General features: G+C 41.6%; 1 protein-coding gene across 5 annotated transcripts in view; it reads right to left on the minus strand.

Moving 5' to 3' along the window:
* KIFAP3 (kinesin associated protein 3) overlaps positions 1-13,041 on the minus strand; it is a 129,815-nt gene that overhangs the window by 57,637 nt on the left and 59,137 nt on the right. For all 5 annotated transcript variants that reach the window (XM_029081022.2, XM_007668874.4, XM_029081026.2 and 2 more), the window contains exons 11-15: positions 10,864-10,964; positions 6,114-6,222; positions 5,488-5,600; positions 3,933-4,098; positions 2,682-2,807 (exon numbers count right to left, since the gene is read on the minus strand). In XM_029081022.2, coding sequence (XP_028936855.1) covers positions 2,682-2,807; positions 3,933-4,098; positions 5,488-5,600; positions 6,114-6,222; positions 10,864-10,964 — 615 coding nt within the window. The remainder of the gene's footprint in view (positions 1-2,681; positions 2,808-3,932; positions 4,099-5,487; positions 5,601-6,113; positions 6,223-10,863; positions 10,965-13,041) is intronic.

The following is a 13,041-nucleotide window of genomic DNA, read 5'->3' on the forward strand; positions in this document are numbered from 1 at the left end:
GGTCCGAATTCTGATCTTAACCTGAATGGTATCTTTTGATGACAGATTATGACCTACATCGTCTGTATACGGATATACTTTCACTGAAGTCTCTGGAAACATCAATGATCAAAATCTGTTCATAGTTGAACTTGAAGGTTTTTTAGTAACTAACTGCTTACCTTTGAATTTAGCAATAATTTATTCCCAACTTCTATGGTTGTCCCCAAATTTGCAACATGTTATTCCTAACTTCCCAACTCTAACAACCATTTAGTGAAAATTTAAGAGATAGGTCAGTGATACTCTTTCATATGAGATTATAGTGAATTTAATTAAACTGAACAAAAGCTCTTTTGCAGTCCTAGATTAAAAATGAGAGGATTTAGAAAAAATATTTCATCATGCTCAATGATGTTTACTATTGATGAAATACTAGAGAAGCAGCGTGGCTTAGTGGAAAGAGCACAGGCTTGGGAGTCAGAGGTCATGGGTTCTAATCCCAGCTCTGTCCCTTGTCTGCTGTGTGACTTGGGCAGCCACTTAACTTCTCTGGGCCTCAGTTACCTCATCTGTAAAATGGGGTTTAAGACTGTGAGTCCCATATGGGACAACCTGCTTCTTTTGTATCTACCCCAGAGCTTAGAACAGTGCTTGGCACATAGTAAGTGCTTAATAAATATAATAATAATAATAATAATGAAATAGCCATTTCATCTCTAAGAAAAATTTGTATTATATGTGTGGGAACTATCTAGAAAGAAAAATGGTTAGAGAAAATTTAGGGCTATATACAGAAAAAAATATGGGTTTACTTCAAGATTTTCGTTATTAGTTGTTTCTAAACAAGAATATTAATTTAACATTTGTATTATGATCTGACAATACATTTAACACTACATAATAGTTATAGGAACTGCATGGCCTAGTGGAAAGACCACAAGTCTTGGGTCTGAGGACTTGGGTTTGAGTCCCGCTTCTGCCACTTGCGGGCTGTGTGGCCTTAGGCAAGTCACTTAATTTTTCTGGGCCTGTTTCCTCATCTGCAAAATGGAGATTCTCTACCTATTCTCCTTCCTACTTGCAATGTGAGCCCCATGTGGGACTAAATGATCTTGTATCTCCCTCAGTGCTTAGCACATTCCTTGGCACATTGTAAGTGCTTAACAAATATCACAATTATCATAACACTTCCCTCTTGTTTATGTGGCCTTTTCGGGGAATTTTACTTCTGAAAAAATATTTTTCTTTTTATCAGATTTTTTCCCCCAAATAGATCTCTGCATTATACTGCCAAACTATAATTTCTTTTAAAAGAACCCTAAAGTAGGGTTTTCATTTTATTTTCACAATATTAAGAACATTAACAATTTCCATAGTTTCTTCAGTCTCTGCTACTTTTATTACGCCATGTTGTATTCTCTGCTGACTTAGAGATAGTAAGTCATTCTACAAACTGTAGTGTGTACAACACTGTGGGCAAAATACACTATTTAAGTCCTGATGAGGTTACATAGAAGAAACCAATCACTGCCCTTGAGGAGATTGGGAAACGCCGGCCACTACAAACACACAAACTGATATTTACGATTTGAATTCCAATGTAATTATGACCCAGCAGTAGTTATGCAAGGGCTTCCAGGTAATCAGCATATATTTGTGGCAGGCAAAGAATAATTAATCAGATTAGTCATTTTTCCCGGTCAACACGAGTTAAGCAAGTCACTCACTGAAGCCTCAATTCTCGGTGCCCAAGAGGAAATTTGGTTTGATTAGAGGGTCTGCCAATCGCTTTGAACCTGGAAATATTTGTTGGCCCTCTTTTGGGGGAGGAAGGGGGTGGAGAGAATCTGAGAGGACCATAATCCGGTGAAAATACTGTCATATTTTACATAATAAAGTACATAAAGATCATCTAATCCTATTTCTCTGACTCATCTATGGTTCTGTGCTTTCAATATTCAAAATAATAAGTTTTGGCCACTTTCTTTAGGGAAGGGTCAAGTTTGTGTCTCAGTCAAATACAAAACAGGACTGAAATTGAAAAAAACATCTGGGCTTTTAGATCAGTGGATAGAGAGGGACTGGGTTGACGGTCAGATCATAGTTTAAACCTATTTTGAATTTGTGAAAAGTCTCTGACTTCCACGAAATGACAATAACAGGGTAATCAAAATCAATCCTTATTTCCCAAACAGGCTTTAAGTGAGACATGGGGAAAGAAAAATGAAGGGGGAGATGAAGCGTGTTCTAATTTTGAAATGTTATGTGCAAGTATTCATTCTGTCCCTTCCCAGTTCAAAGGATTCAGCTGCCCAATTAGTAGTAGTTTGGTGGCAGGAACTGGAGGTCAAAATCACCTCTTTGTACTGCCTTTCCCTGAAACTGTGTAGAGGAGGGGAAGGTGGGGAGAACCCAGAAAGAGCTGAGAGTTTTGGATGCAAAACTGGCATTCAATTCCTCTACCTCTCATAATAGACCGCAACTCACGCTACAAGTTACAAGCTTTAACAAGTCCAACAGGCGCAATTCATTTTGAACCCTATTTTTCCAAATAACCTCCCTGACTGTAATTACCGTTCCTAAGTTAACTCTGAGGAAAGTTCACATAAGGTTTCACTGATGTAAACAACCCCAAATGAAAATCTGAAAAACATAATCTATTGGCCCGTGTAAATCAAACTAAATGGATTATAATTTACCGTTCAACAATTCAATGAGGGCTGGAATGATCCCCGATTTGGCTAACAGTGCTGCACACGAATCATCCATGGATACGGTTCCAATCATTATAACCACTTCTAAAACGAGGTCATCTTCCGCAGAACCTGGTGGAGGAAAATAGGAAAATGTGTTAAAAGGGTCTTGGGCTGCATTTCCACCGCTCCCTTCTCCTCTCCCCATCGCGCCAACTCGCTCCCTTTGCTCTACCCTCCCATCCCACAGCACTTGTGTATATATGTACATCTCTACAATTTTATTCATATTAATTCCTGTTTACCTGTTTTGATGTGTATATACCTATAATACTATTTATATTGATGCCAATGATTCCTGTTAACTTGTTTTGATGTCTGTCTCTGCTCTTCTAGACTGTAAGCCTGCTGTGGGCAGGGGTTGTCTCTCTTTATTGCTGAACTGTCCTTTCCAAGTGCTCAGAACAGTGCTCTGCACACAATAAGTGTGCAATAAATACGCCTGAATGAATGACCGGGGTGATTGAAGTCACCTTTGTAAGTCAGTTGGTGGGTCTTGAAATAAAAATGTAGCTCTCAGCAAACACCCATTTTGTACTCATGAATCTGTGTAGCTCAACAGGAAGAGGTGAAAGTAGGTCCCTGAGTAAAAGTGTGGTCTACTGGACAGTGCATGGGCCTGGGAGTCAGAAGGACCTGGGTTCTAATCCCAGCTCTGCCACTTGTCTGCTGTGTAACCTTGGACAAGTCACTTACTTTCTCTGTGCTTCAGTTATCTCAGCTTCAGTTATCTCATTTGTAAAGTGGGGATTACGACTGTGAGTACCACGTGGGACACGTACTATGTCCAACCTGATTACTTTGTATCCGTCCCAAAGCTTATTACAGTACCTGGCACGTAGTAAGTGCTTAACGAATGCTATATAAAAAACGGTCCTCTGGAAGTCACTGATGCTCCTAGGAACAGATCTTCCCACCCCGGTGGCTGATCTTAATTATCCGAAGGTGACTGTATGTGACTCCAATAATCAATAAATTTGGCAACCAGTGATCAATCAATCAATGACATATATTGAGTGCCTATTGTGTGCCAAGCACTGTACTGTACTAGGTAAGGACGACAAAGGAAAATTACAATCCACCTGCTGAACTGGATACGATTATCGTCACGCTCATTTACTATATTAAAACAAATCACCCCATCTGACAAAAAAAATCATCTTGGAAAAATGAAGTACAAGCATCCAAAGTCCTGACCTGGTTTCAGTTTATCCTTAAGGTACGGGACCAGCTTGTATTCCTTGAGTACAAGTTCCCAATCCAAGTCAGGTATGGTCAGATTCGCAAGTGTTCCCAGGCATTCGATTACAAATTCTTCCTCTTCATCATTAGAGATTTGGGCTGCGAGATCTCCAACATAATCCTAAATCAAACAGGGAAATGAGTATTGAGGAAAGTGACCCCAAATCTCATTCAGGGAGGTTGCTTGTTTTCTAGAAGCAGCGCAGCTTAGTGGTAAGAACATGGGCTTGGGAGTCAGAGGTCGTGGGTTCTAATCCTGCTCCGCCACTTATCAGCTGTGTGACTCTGGGCAAGTCACTTAACTTCTCTGTGCCTCAGTTACCTCATCTGTAGAATGGGGATAAGACTGTGAGCCCCAGGTGGGACAACCTGCTTACCTCATATCTACCCCAGTGCTTAGAAAAGTTCTGGCTGCATGATAAGCGCTTAACAAATACCATCATCATTATTATTAAACCTCTTTAGCTGCCAGGAGTCTGGGGCATGAGTCAGGGATGGAATGGAAGGGAAGAGAGGAAAAAGGAATCAGGGGCCCCAGGGCAAAATCCCAGGGCTAGGGATTATCAGGGAGGAATAGAGGAGAAGGGGACTCAGCAGTGCCTATAATGTGGTTGAGCAGGTGAAGCAGAAACATCAGGGAGGGGTGAGAAGAACGAACAGAGAAGACGAGCAGGGAATTCAAGGGCGAGCTCTATACATTCTCTCTGTGCAGACTCAACGGGATATACTCTTTCACAGATTCGTAGCCAATATGTTCTTACATTGACTCTCTAGTCAGTCCATTTGTGTCTTCAGAGATTCCTTATAATTAACCACTTGGAGAGTGACTATTGGACTTCCATCATCCCCGGGCAAACAAGGGGGAGGTTCAGAGAAGCAGCGCACCTTAGTCGATATAGCACACGCCCAGGAGTCAGAGGACCCTGGGTTCTAATCTCGGCTCCACCATATATCTGCTGTGCGGGCACGGGCAAGTCACTTCACTTCTCTGTGCCTCATTTTCCTCCCTCGTAAAATGGAGATTAAGACGGTAAGCCCCTAGTGGGACATGGACTAAGTCCAGCCTGATTAGCTTGTACCTAACCCAGCGCTTAGTAAAGTGCCTGGAACATAGGATGCGCTTAATAAATACCCCCGAAAAAATGTGAAAAATAACTGTCTGTAAACTTGCTGAAATGTAATTCTCAGGGATTTTCGCCCTGGAACTGTCAGTTGGGAAAAAGTTCCCTAGACTAAAACTTCACTTAAATGAAAATAAATTATGGAATTCTGAGGTCACCCCAGAATGCATCACTGCCCAGGGGTGATGGTGAGCAGGTTTCTGTTCTGCAGGTGGTCAAGTCTTGTAGATGCCTCCTCCCGGTCACTCCTGCCCATGGCTATTACGTGCAGGGCCACTGTGACACCAGGAAATGCAGACAGGCTCAACCAAAATCCCAGCAGGGATGAGGAGCTCACAAAAGCCGGATGCCATCACCAACTTAACTCCTAACAGCGGACGAGTGCTTACCACAAACAGATTCTTCGTTGGCCCATCGTGCTGTGAAATGTTCCTAATCATCTTCATCAACAGTGGATCTTTGAACTTCAGGGCTCTCTTCATGAGCATCTTCAATCCATTTCCTACACAGAAAAAAACACGCTCAGTCTTTTCTCAAACTCTCAGGGAGTCCCACGGAATTAGAAAAACTCCTAGGGCACGGCCATTATTCTCTATAAACATATCAGTAATAAAAAGGTAAGTGCAGATCTTCAAAGCAAATCACATTCCCTTCTTCCCAAGCCCCCAAACTAGTTAAAGCAATCAATTTTAGGAGTAGTGGAGACAAAAGATGCAGCCCGCAAAAACACCACATCACACCCATTTTCTCAGCCAAAGAATACACCACATGCTCTTCCAAAACCCAGGGAAGCGTGCTAAACTATTAATAAAAGGAGCCAAAGCTTCTCCAGACCTGATTCCCAGTTGGTTCTAGGGGTCAAGGAAGTGTACATTCACTATGTGTCCATAATACAGGAGCTCTAATTTAGTGGGAAAAGGAAGATGAAGAACTGATCCCCATATACTTTAATCACATCAATTTGCTGATATTTGCTTTCTTCAGGATAAACTAAGAGCTGAAAATAAGCACTTACCCTCACAGATAAGTTGGACATTCCTTTTGTTGGCGGCAAGATTAATGCAGAAGGAAATCAGCTCCAGGTCAATGCGTTCATCTGAGCATTCGAAGAGCATCTTCATTAGCTACCAAGAAACACATGAGAAATCATTTTATCCTAAGGAAACGTTTTATTCTAAACCTTAACTATCTATTTTAATTGCAGTTATATGCTCATCATACTCCATTTACCAAAAGAGAACGCAAGGCGGATGCAAACACATAAAATCAGTACTGCCTACTTTGTGACTTGCTAGGTCCACATTGAAGTTTCTGACTTGGATCGCCAAACCTACACAGGAAAATTGCACTGTAATGGAATAATGTTATTGAACTTTTTAAAAAGCAATTTCATCCAGTTTGGACAGGAACAATGTAAACAATACAAGGTACTATTTACAGTATGGGCCCCATGTGGGACGGGGACTTTGTCTGACCTGATTGTCTTGTATCTACCCCAGTGCTCAGTACATAGTACATTCATTCATTCATTCAATCAATCGTATTTACTGAGTGCTTACTGTGGGCAAAGCACTGTACTAAGCTCTTGGGAAGAGTACAATCTAAAAACAAACAGATACATTCTCTGCCCACAACAAGCTCCCAGTCAAGAGGGGAGAGAGACATTGATATAAATAAGTAAATGACAAATATATACATATATGCTGTGGGGATGGGAGGGAGGATGAATGAAGCAAGTCAGAGCAACGAAGGAGAGAGTGGGAGAAGAGAAGAGGAGGGCTTAGGGAAGGTCTCTTGGAGGAGATGGGCCTTCAATAAGGCTTTGAAGTGGGGGAAAACAATTATCAGTCTGACATGAGGAGGGAGGGAGTTCCAGGCCAGAGGAAGGATATGGGAGAGAGCTCGGCGGTGAGATAGAAGAGATATGTACACAAACATCATAATTATTAAGGGACATCCCTTATATCTATACCTATGTCCCAGTATTTTCCTAGTAACAAATAACATCTTGTATACACATATCAGGTTTCGATTTCAAAATTTTCAGTACCTACACATTTTCTTGTCCTTTATGAACGCAATGTGGCCTAGTGAAAGGGCTCTACTGCGGCAGGGTGATCATCTTAGCTCCCCAGATGTTGTTTGTACGATTTCTTTTGCTCTTCACAAATCAAACTGTCACCCCACGGTAATCTCAAACTTAATCGTAACATTTAATTAATATAACATCCATTGGGACTTCCACAGTCCCATCTTAAGTCTAATCCCCAATTTCTTCCAAATCTTGATTACTTTAAACAAATCTTTATAACCAATAAAATGTGTTAAATACACACCACTGCTTCAACATGGTGCAAGTTCAAACAAAAATTAATCCCTTCAGGCTATTTAGGGAAAAGGTCTGAAGAATGAACATTTTCTTTGGGGTCAAAGCATAACAGTTTTGGGAGCTCGGAAACCGGGACTGCTCTCTTCGGGAAACCCCGTGTGACACCGGCTTTTACTTTTTAAATTTCTAATTATTTCTACGGGCATTCGCTCATCACCGAATGCACCCGCCCCCTTCCCCTTCCTCCCATAAAATCGAGAGAAATGAAGATTTAATATGAATGGAACACATTCTGCTACAAAATTAGTACTTCCTAATAGGAAGAGGACACTCGCTTCCACTTCAACTTAACCAGCTCAGATTTTAAAATAATAGTTTCGCTCGAGGTCCGAGGATGCCGTTATGCCTTTATTTAATTTGATTGCGACCCAAGGCGCTTCAAAAGTACAATCGCTGCCAACTAGGAAATATTAAAATTAAATTTGTTCGGCTTTAACTGCATCTATTGTCATCTTTTACTGATTTAACAGGAAGGCACTAAAAGGCCTGCAGCTTGTGCATGAAGAGGCAGTACTGTTCAATCAGACAAGTCCCATATTGAGTATCAGATACCACAGACCCAGGACTGAAATCACTGTGTCTAGACTCTCTGGCACCTGACTTCACTTATTTACCAGTGACCAGAGGCCAACCCCCACAGCTCTCTGCATTCACATACACCTCTACCCCCACCCACCCCAGTCTCCCCTACCCAAACATCTTTGAATGATTATGCTAGAACTTTGCATGCCTCAGGAATCTCTTCTGACTGGCTACTCCCTAACTCTGCCGTTTGAAGTGATGCTCTGGTTTCTGAACTTCGGCAGATAATGGCGGGCAGGAGCAAAGGGTGCTGTCAGGGAGGACGTTTACCAGCATTCGGCTAAAAAGAAGCGTGGAGATCAAAGCGGGGCCAAACGGGACAACCGTGGTGGAAAACATGTGGGTCGATCCCCGCGCGCTGCTCTGTGGTAAAATATTAAATATCACCATGACATCACGTCCTAACCATGCACTTTGATTGGCCGGTCTACTACCCATAAATACTTTTATAAGCATCTGGATGGCATTTGCACCTATTTAAACCAAACATGCATTTCAGAGGTCTAAATAACAATGAACTGTTAATGCTTACTTTTAACTGTTACTAGAATGGGAGCATTAACTCCTGGAAGGATGCTTACCTGAGATAATCCACCCGCCCAGATGATTAAAAACGCACGGGCACGGGCAACAAGTGGCCCAAGCCTCCGGCTTTGCAGGCTGCGAGGCGGGAGAGAAGTGCCCTGTGGCACGCAAAGTCCGCAGTGGCAACGGAGGAGACACAACAAGGCAATCGGACGCAAGGGTGGGAAGAGAGACGAGGGAAGTGGTCCGTTGCAAAATGGGGCTCGAATTCGCCCCGTTCGGAACTTGGTACTTCACCAAGGGGAACTCATGAGGGCAATCTTTCTGCTCTGGCTAAGCCCTCCCCTCCAAAACCCCACTTTTACGGTGAAGAGTGAATGGGTCTCTGAAGGAACAGTTAGATACTGTGCATGTGATTATTTCTCAAATTCCTTGAGACCTCTGGGGCTGAAATACTTACACCTTTAGTTATTGTTTCCTTGCCATTCCAATCATTTTTGCTTTCTATTTCTCCATCTTATTTATCTATTTTGATCGTATTGATGCCTGTCTACTTGTTTTATTTTGTTGTCTGTCTCGCCCTTGTAGACTGTGAGCCCGTTGTTGGGTAGGGACTGTCTCTATCTGTTGCCAAATTGTACTTTCCAAACATGTAGTACAGTGCTCTGCACACAATAAGATTTCAATAAATGCGACTGGATGAATGAATGAATCTTACGTACAACTTCCCTTGGTGGTGGGGGGAGGAGAGACCCCTCTTACCTAAGACCGTTAAGTAGGTTCAAAGAGAATTAATTTTATGAATTTCCAAACACCTTGATATGGTTTTAATGACTGATTCAACTATTTATGGTCAGAGCCCAGTTTAAAGCTTTACTAGCCTTGTAAATATTACTCCGAGTAACCAGTGTCTGCACCTCCGAAAAGAACGTTCGTTACAGTCCGGTGAATGATTAGTCTGGTTGAGGAATCGCGGATCTAATTGAAATTTCCTTGGCTCTTTTATTTTGCAATAAATTTGGCACTGAGTGGCTACAAACCATCTCAACATTTCCCCTAAGTGTGCCATAATTGAGCCCTGAAGTGTGTGTTGTAGGTGGGCAGCATTTCAGGAAGAAACATGTTCCTCGGTATCATTTGGTTCTTCCAACATACTGCGGTAAAAGTATGGAGCAGGATGTTTCCAAAATAATTTGGTAATACAGCTTCTCATTTCCCAGAAGATCTGAACAATTTAAAAGAAAAAAATTCTTGGCCTAGTGCTGAGTTCTGGGAGGTGGGTTTTTTTTTGGGCGGGGGGGTCACGAAATACAAGATTACAAATGTTCTGAAAATGTTCCATGGCAAAGTCCTACCATGATCATGCCTGGTGTTAGAAGGATGCCTGGCTGCATCATTCTTAAAGAGGGGGAGAATGTTTGGAATACAAGGCTTGAACTCCAATAGCAATTTTAACTATACCTCAAAAAACCCTCTTATATAATAGTTTTCTAATATTTTCATATCGTTGTCTTCCGTGGATTTCAACTGAAATATATTCTTAATGTGTTTGTTAAGGATGGCCAATTCAGAAAGAAACGATTAGATCGTTCTTAGTCCAGCCGTGTGATATGCAAAACAAGATTACCATCCCTATTTTCTTCCGCATTTCTCTTCGATTTTGCTCGACTATCCCATGACTCTCATCTGTCCTGGACCCACCAACCTGAGTAAGGCTATTATTCCTGTTTGGCTAACTTCCAGCTCATATCCTGCAGTCAATGAAGTTCTGACACTAAATGGCATTGGAAAAAGAACACCCTTTGAAACGGAAAAACAGAGCCCTTCAGGACATATGGGGTGGGAGTGCAGTAAATCACCTGTAATCTCCCCATTACACGGTTACTCTTTTATTGAAAACTTGTTTGACAAGGAGTTTGATTACACATAGCACTGGCCACGGTCTGACACAGAGCATCTCTATAAGAATCACCGCCTGCTAGATAAGATTTGCTGCCTATTCTTCCCCAAGTGGTCAATTTTCACCTAATCCGCTTATTACATTTCATTTGGCAGGAGGTTTATCATTATCCTTGTCAGCTCTAGGTGTCACTTTAAATTCTGCCACAGGAAATAACAATTAATACCCAGCATTTCTCCATGGCCTTTCTGCTGACAAACTTAAACCGTTCATAGATGGAGACAAAATGACGATGGTGGAAAAGAAGGGCGGTAGGTGAGGAAAATGAGCCTTTTATAAAATCAGTCTGAAAAAGGGCAAAACACCTACCTGTGGTATGCAGTCAGTGTAAGCAAACATCGACTTGAAACGGTCATCCATACTTATGTGGTAGAGAACACACATTGCTATCTGCTTGTAGTTTTCGTTTCCTGGGAAGACAAACCATGCATATTGTAATTTTTTTTTCCAGCACAACTAATCCTCACATAAGTGTATGTGTATATATATATGCACATACACACATATATATCTGTATATATATATATATATATGTATACATATATAAATATATATACACATACACACATATATATGTATGTATATATATACATACACATATACATCAGTTCTTTACTGGGGAAACTGGCATCCTTCCTTTAATTTTCTTATCATAATTTAATGTTTTCATTTTTCTTTACAAATTTCCCAGGTGTTTTGTTTTTTTTTTTGTTAAGCACTTACTATGTACCAGGTACTGTCCTAAGCGCTGGGCTAGCTACAAGCTTATCAGGTTGGACACAGTCCCTGTCCCACATGGGACTCATGGTCTTAATCCCCATTTTACAAATGATGTAACTGAGGCCCAGAGAGGTTAAGTGACTTGCCCAAGGTCACCCAGCAGACTAGTGGAGGAGGAAGGATTAGAACCCAGCTCCTTCTGCCTCCCAGCCTCCTGCTCCATCCACCGGGCCATGCTGCTTCTCTGACACATCTGACAAGGAAAGGTCTTCGATCATTAAACGCATTGTTAAAATCTCTCTACCAAGAGGTTTTGTTTTTCTGAAGCCATTTGGTAGGAAGACTAGGTCATCGCCTCCCCCACCCTTGCTGCTTCACTGAAATAAATGACCAACATTGTTCGCAAACTGAGAAAATTCCTTTCCTTCCTGATAATGATGAAGCACAACAAAATAGCCTCTAGAGGATCACTCTTGCAGGGAAATCTAGAGATGAAGACAGCTAGAAAAGAAATCATAAAAGAATAGCCAAGTATCTTGAACAGATCAATTTGCAGGAAGGTTAAATCATAGGCAGGGAATTACAAATATTCTCAATCGAAACCAACATCTTTATATTCACTTCATTAATTTCAAAACCTTATTAATCAGACTTATTTCAAATGGGATGTTGTGGTGATGGGAAACCTCACCTTAGGTGAAATTGGGGGAGGGCAAATGGAAGGATCTGTTAGGAGCGGAATAACGTCTCACTCTTGTCCTGCCTCGGCCCCCGAACACCCTCCCAACTTCACATCCGACAGGCTGATGCTCTCCCCCACTTCAAAACCTCAGTAAAAGTATAACTCCAAGAGGCCTTCCCCGACTAATCCCTCAATTTCTCTTCGCCCATTCCTTTTCATCCTTTATTCACCCCCCTCAGCCCAAAAGCACTTATATACATATTCATAATTTATGTATGTATAGAGAAGCAGCGTGGTTTAGTGGAAAGAGCGCGGGCTTTGGAGTCAGAGGTCATGGGTTCTAATCCCGACTCCACCGCTTGTCAGCTGTGTGACTTTGGGCAAGTCACTTCACTTCTCTGTGCCTCAGTTCCCTCATCTGTAAAATGGGGATGAAGATTGTGACCCCCACATGGGACAACCTGATTACCCTGTATCTCCCCCTGCGCTTAGAACAGTGCTCTGCACATAGTAAGCGCTTAACAAATACCAACATTATTATTATTATTATTTAAGTCTCTCTCCCCATCTACACCTCTAGCTCTCTGTGGGCAGGGAATGCACCTACCAACTCCTCCAACTGCTCAGTACAGTGCTCTGCACACAGTAAGCGCTAAATTAAAATAATTAGTTGATTTATAAAATATTAACAGAGCTGGTAGACAATGTTCTCTGCCCACAAGGAGCTTACAGTCTAGTGGGCGAGACAGACATTAAAGTAAAAAAATTAAGGATGTGTATCTAAATGTTGTGGGTGAATAAAGGGTGCAAATCTAAATGCAAGCATGAAGCGGAAGGGAGTGAGATATGCCCAACATGCTTCTGTGGAAGTTTCCAATCGACAATGGGGTTTTAAGATTTTTTTTCCGAATTTATTTACAAATTGAGCCGTGGACAAAGAAAAAAAAAACTTGGGTTACCCAGCACCCGACTCAACCTTTCCAAATAAAGGCTTAATATGACTGATGATACATCAGTGGTTAGTTGTAATGGTTCATCCAAAAATGCATTAAAATAAATTCTGAGGAGACAGTATGAAGCCCCTT

The sequence above is a fragment of the Ornithorhynchus anatinus genome, chromosome 16 (assembly GCF_004115215.2).
Source record: "Ornithorhynchus anatinus isolate Pmale09 chromosome 16, mOrnAna1.pri.v4, whole genome shotgun sequence".
Lineage (NCBI taxonomy): Eukaryota > Metazoa > Chordata > Mammalia > Monotremata > Ornithorhynchidae > Ornithorhynchus > Ornithorhynchus anatinus.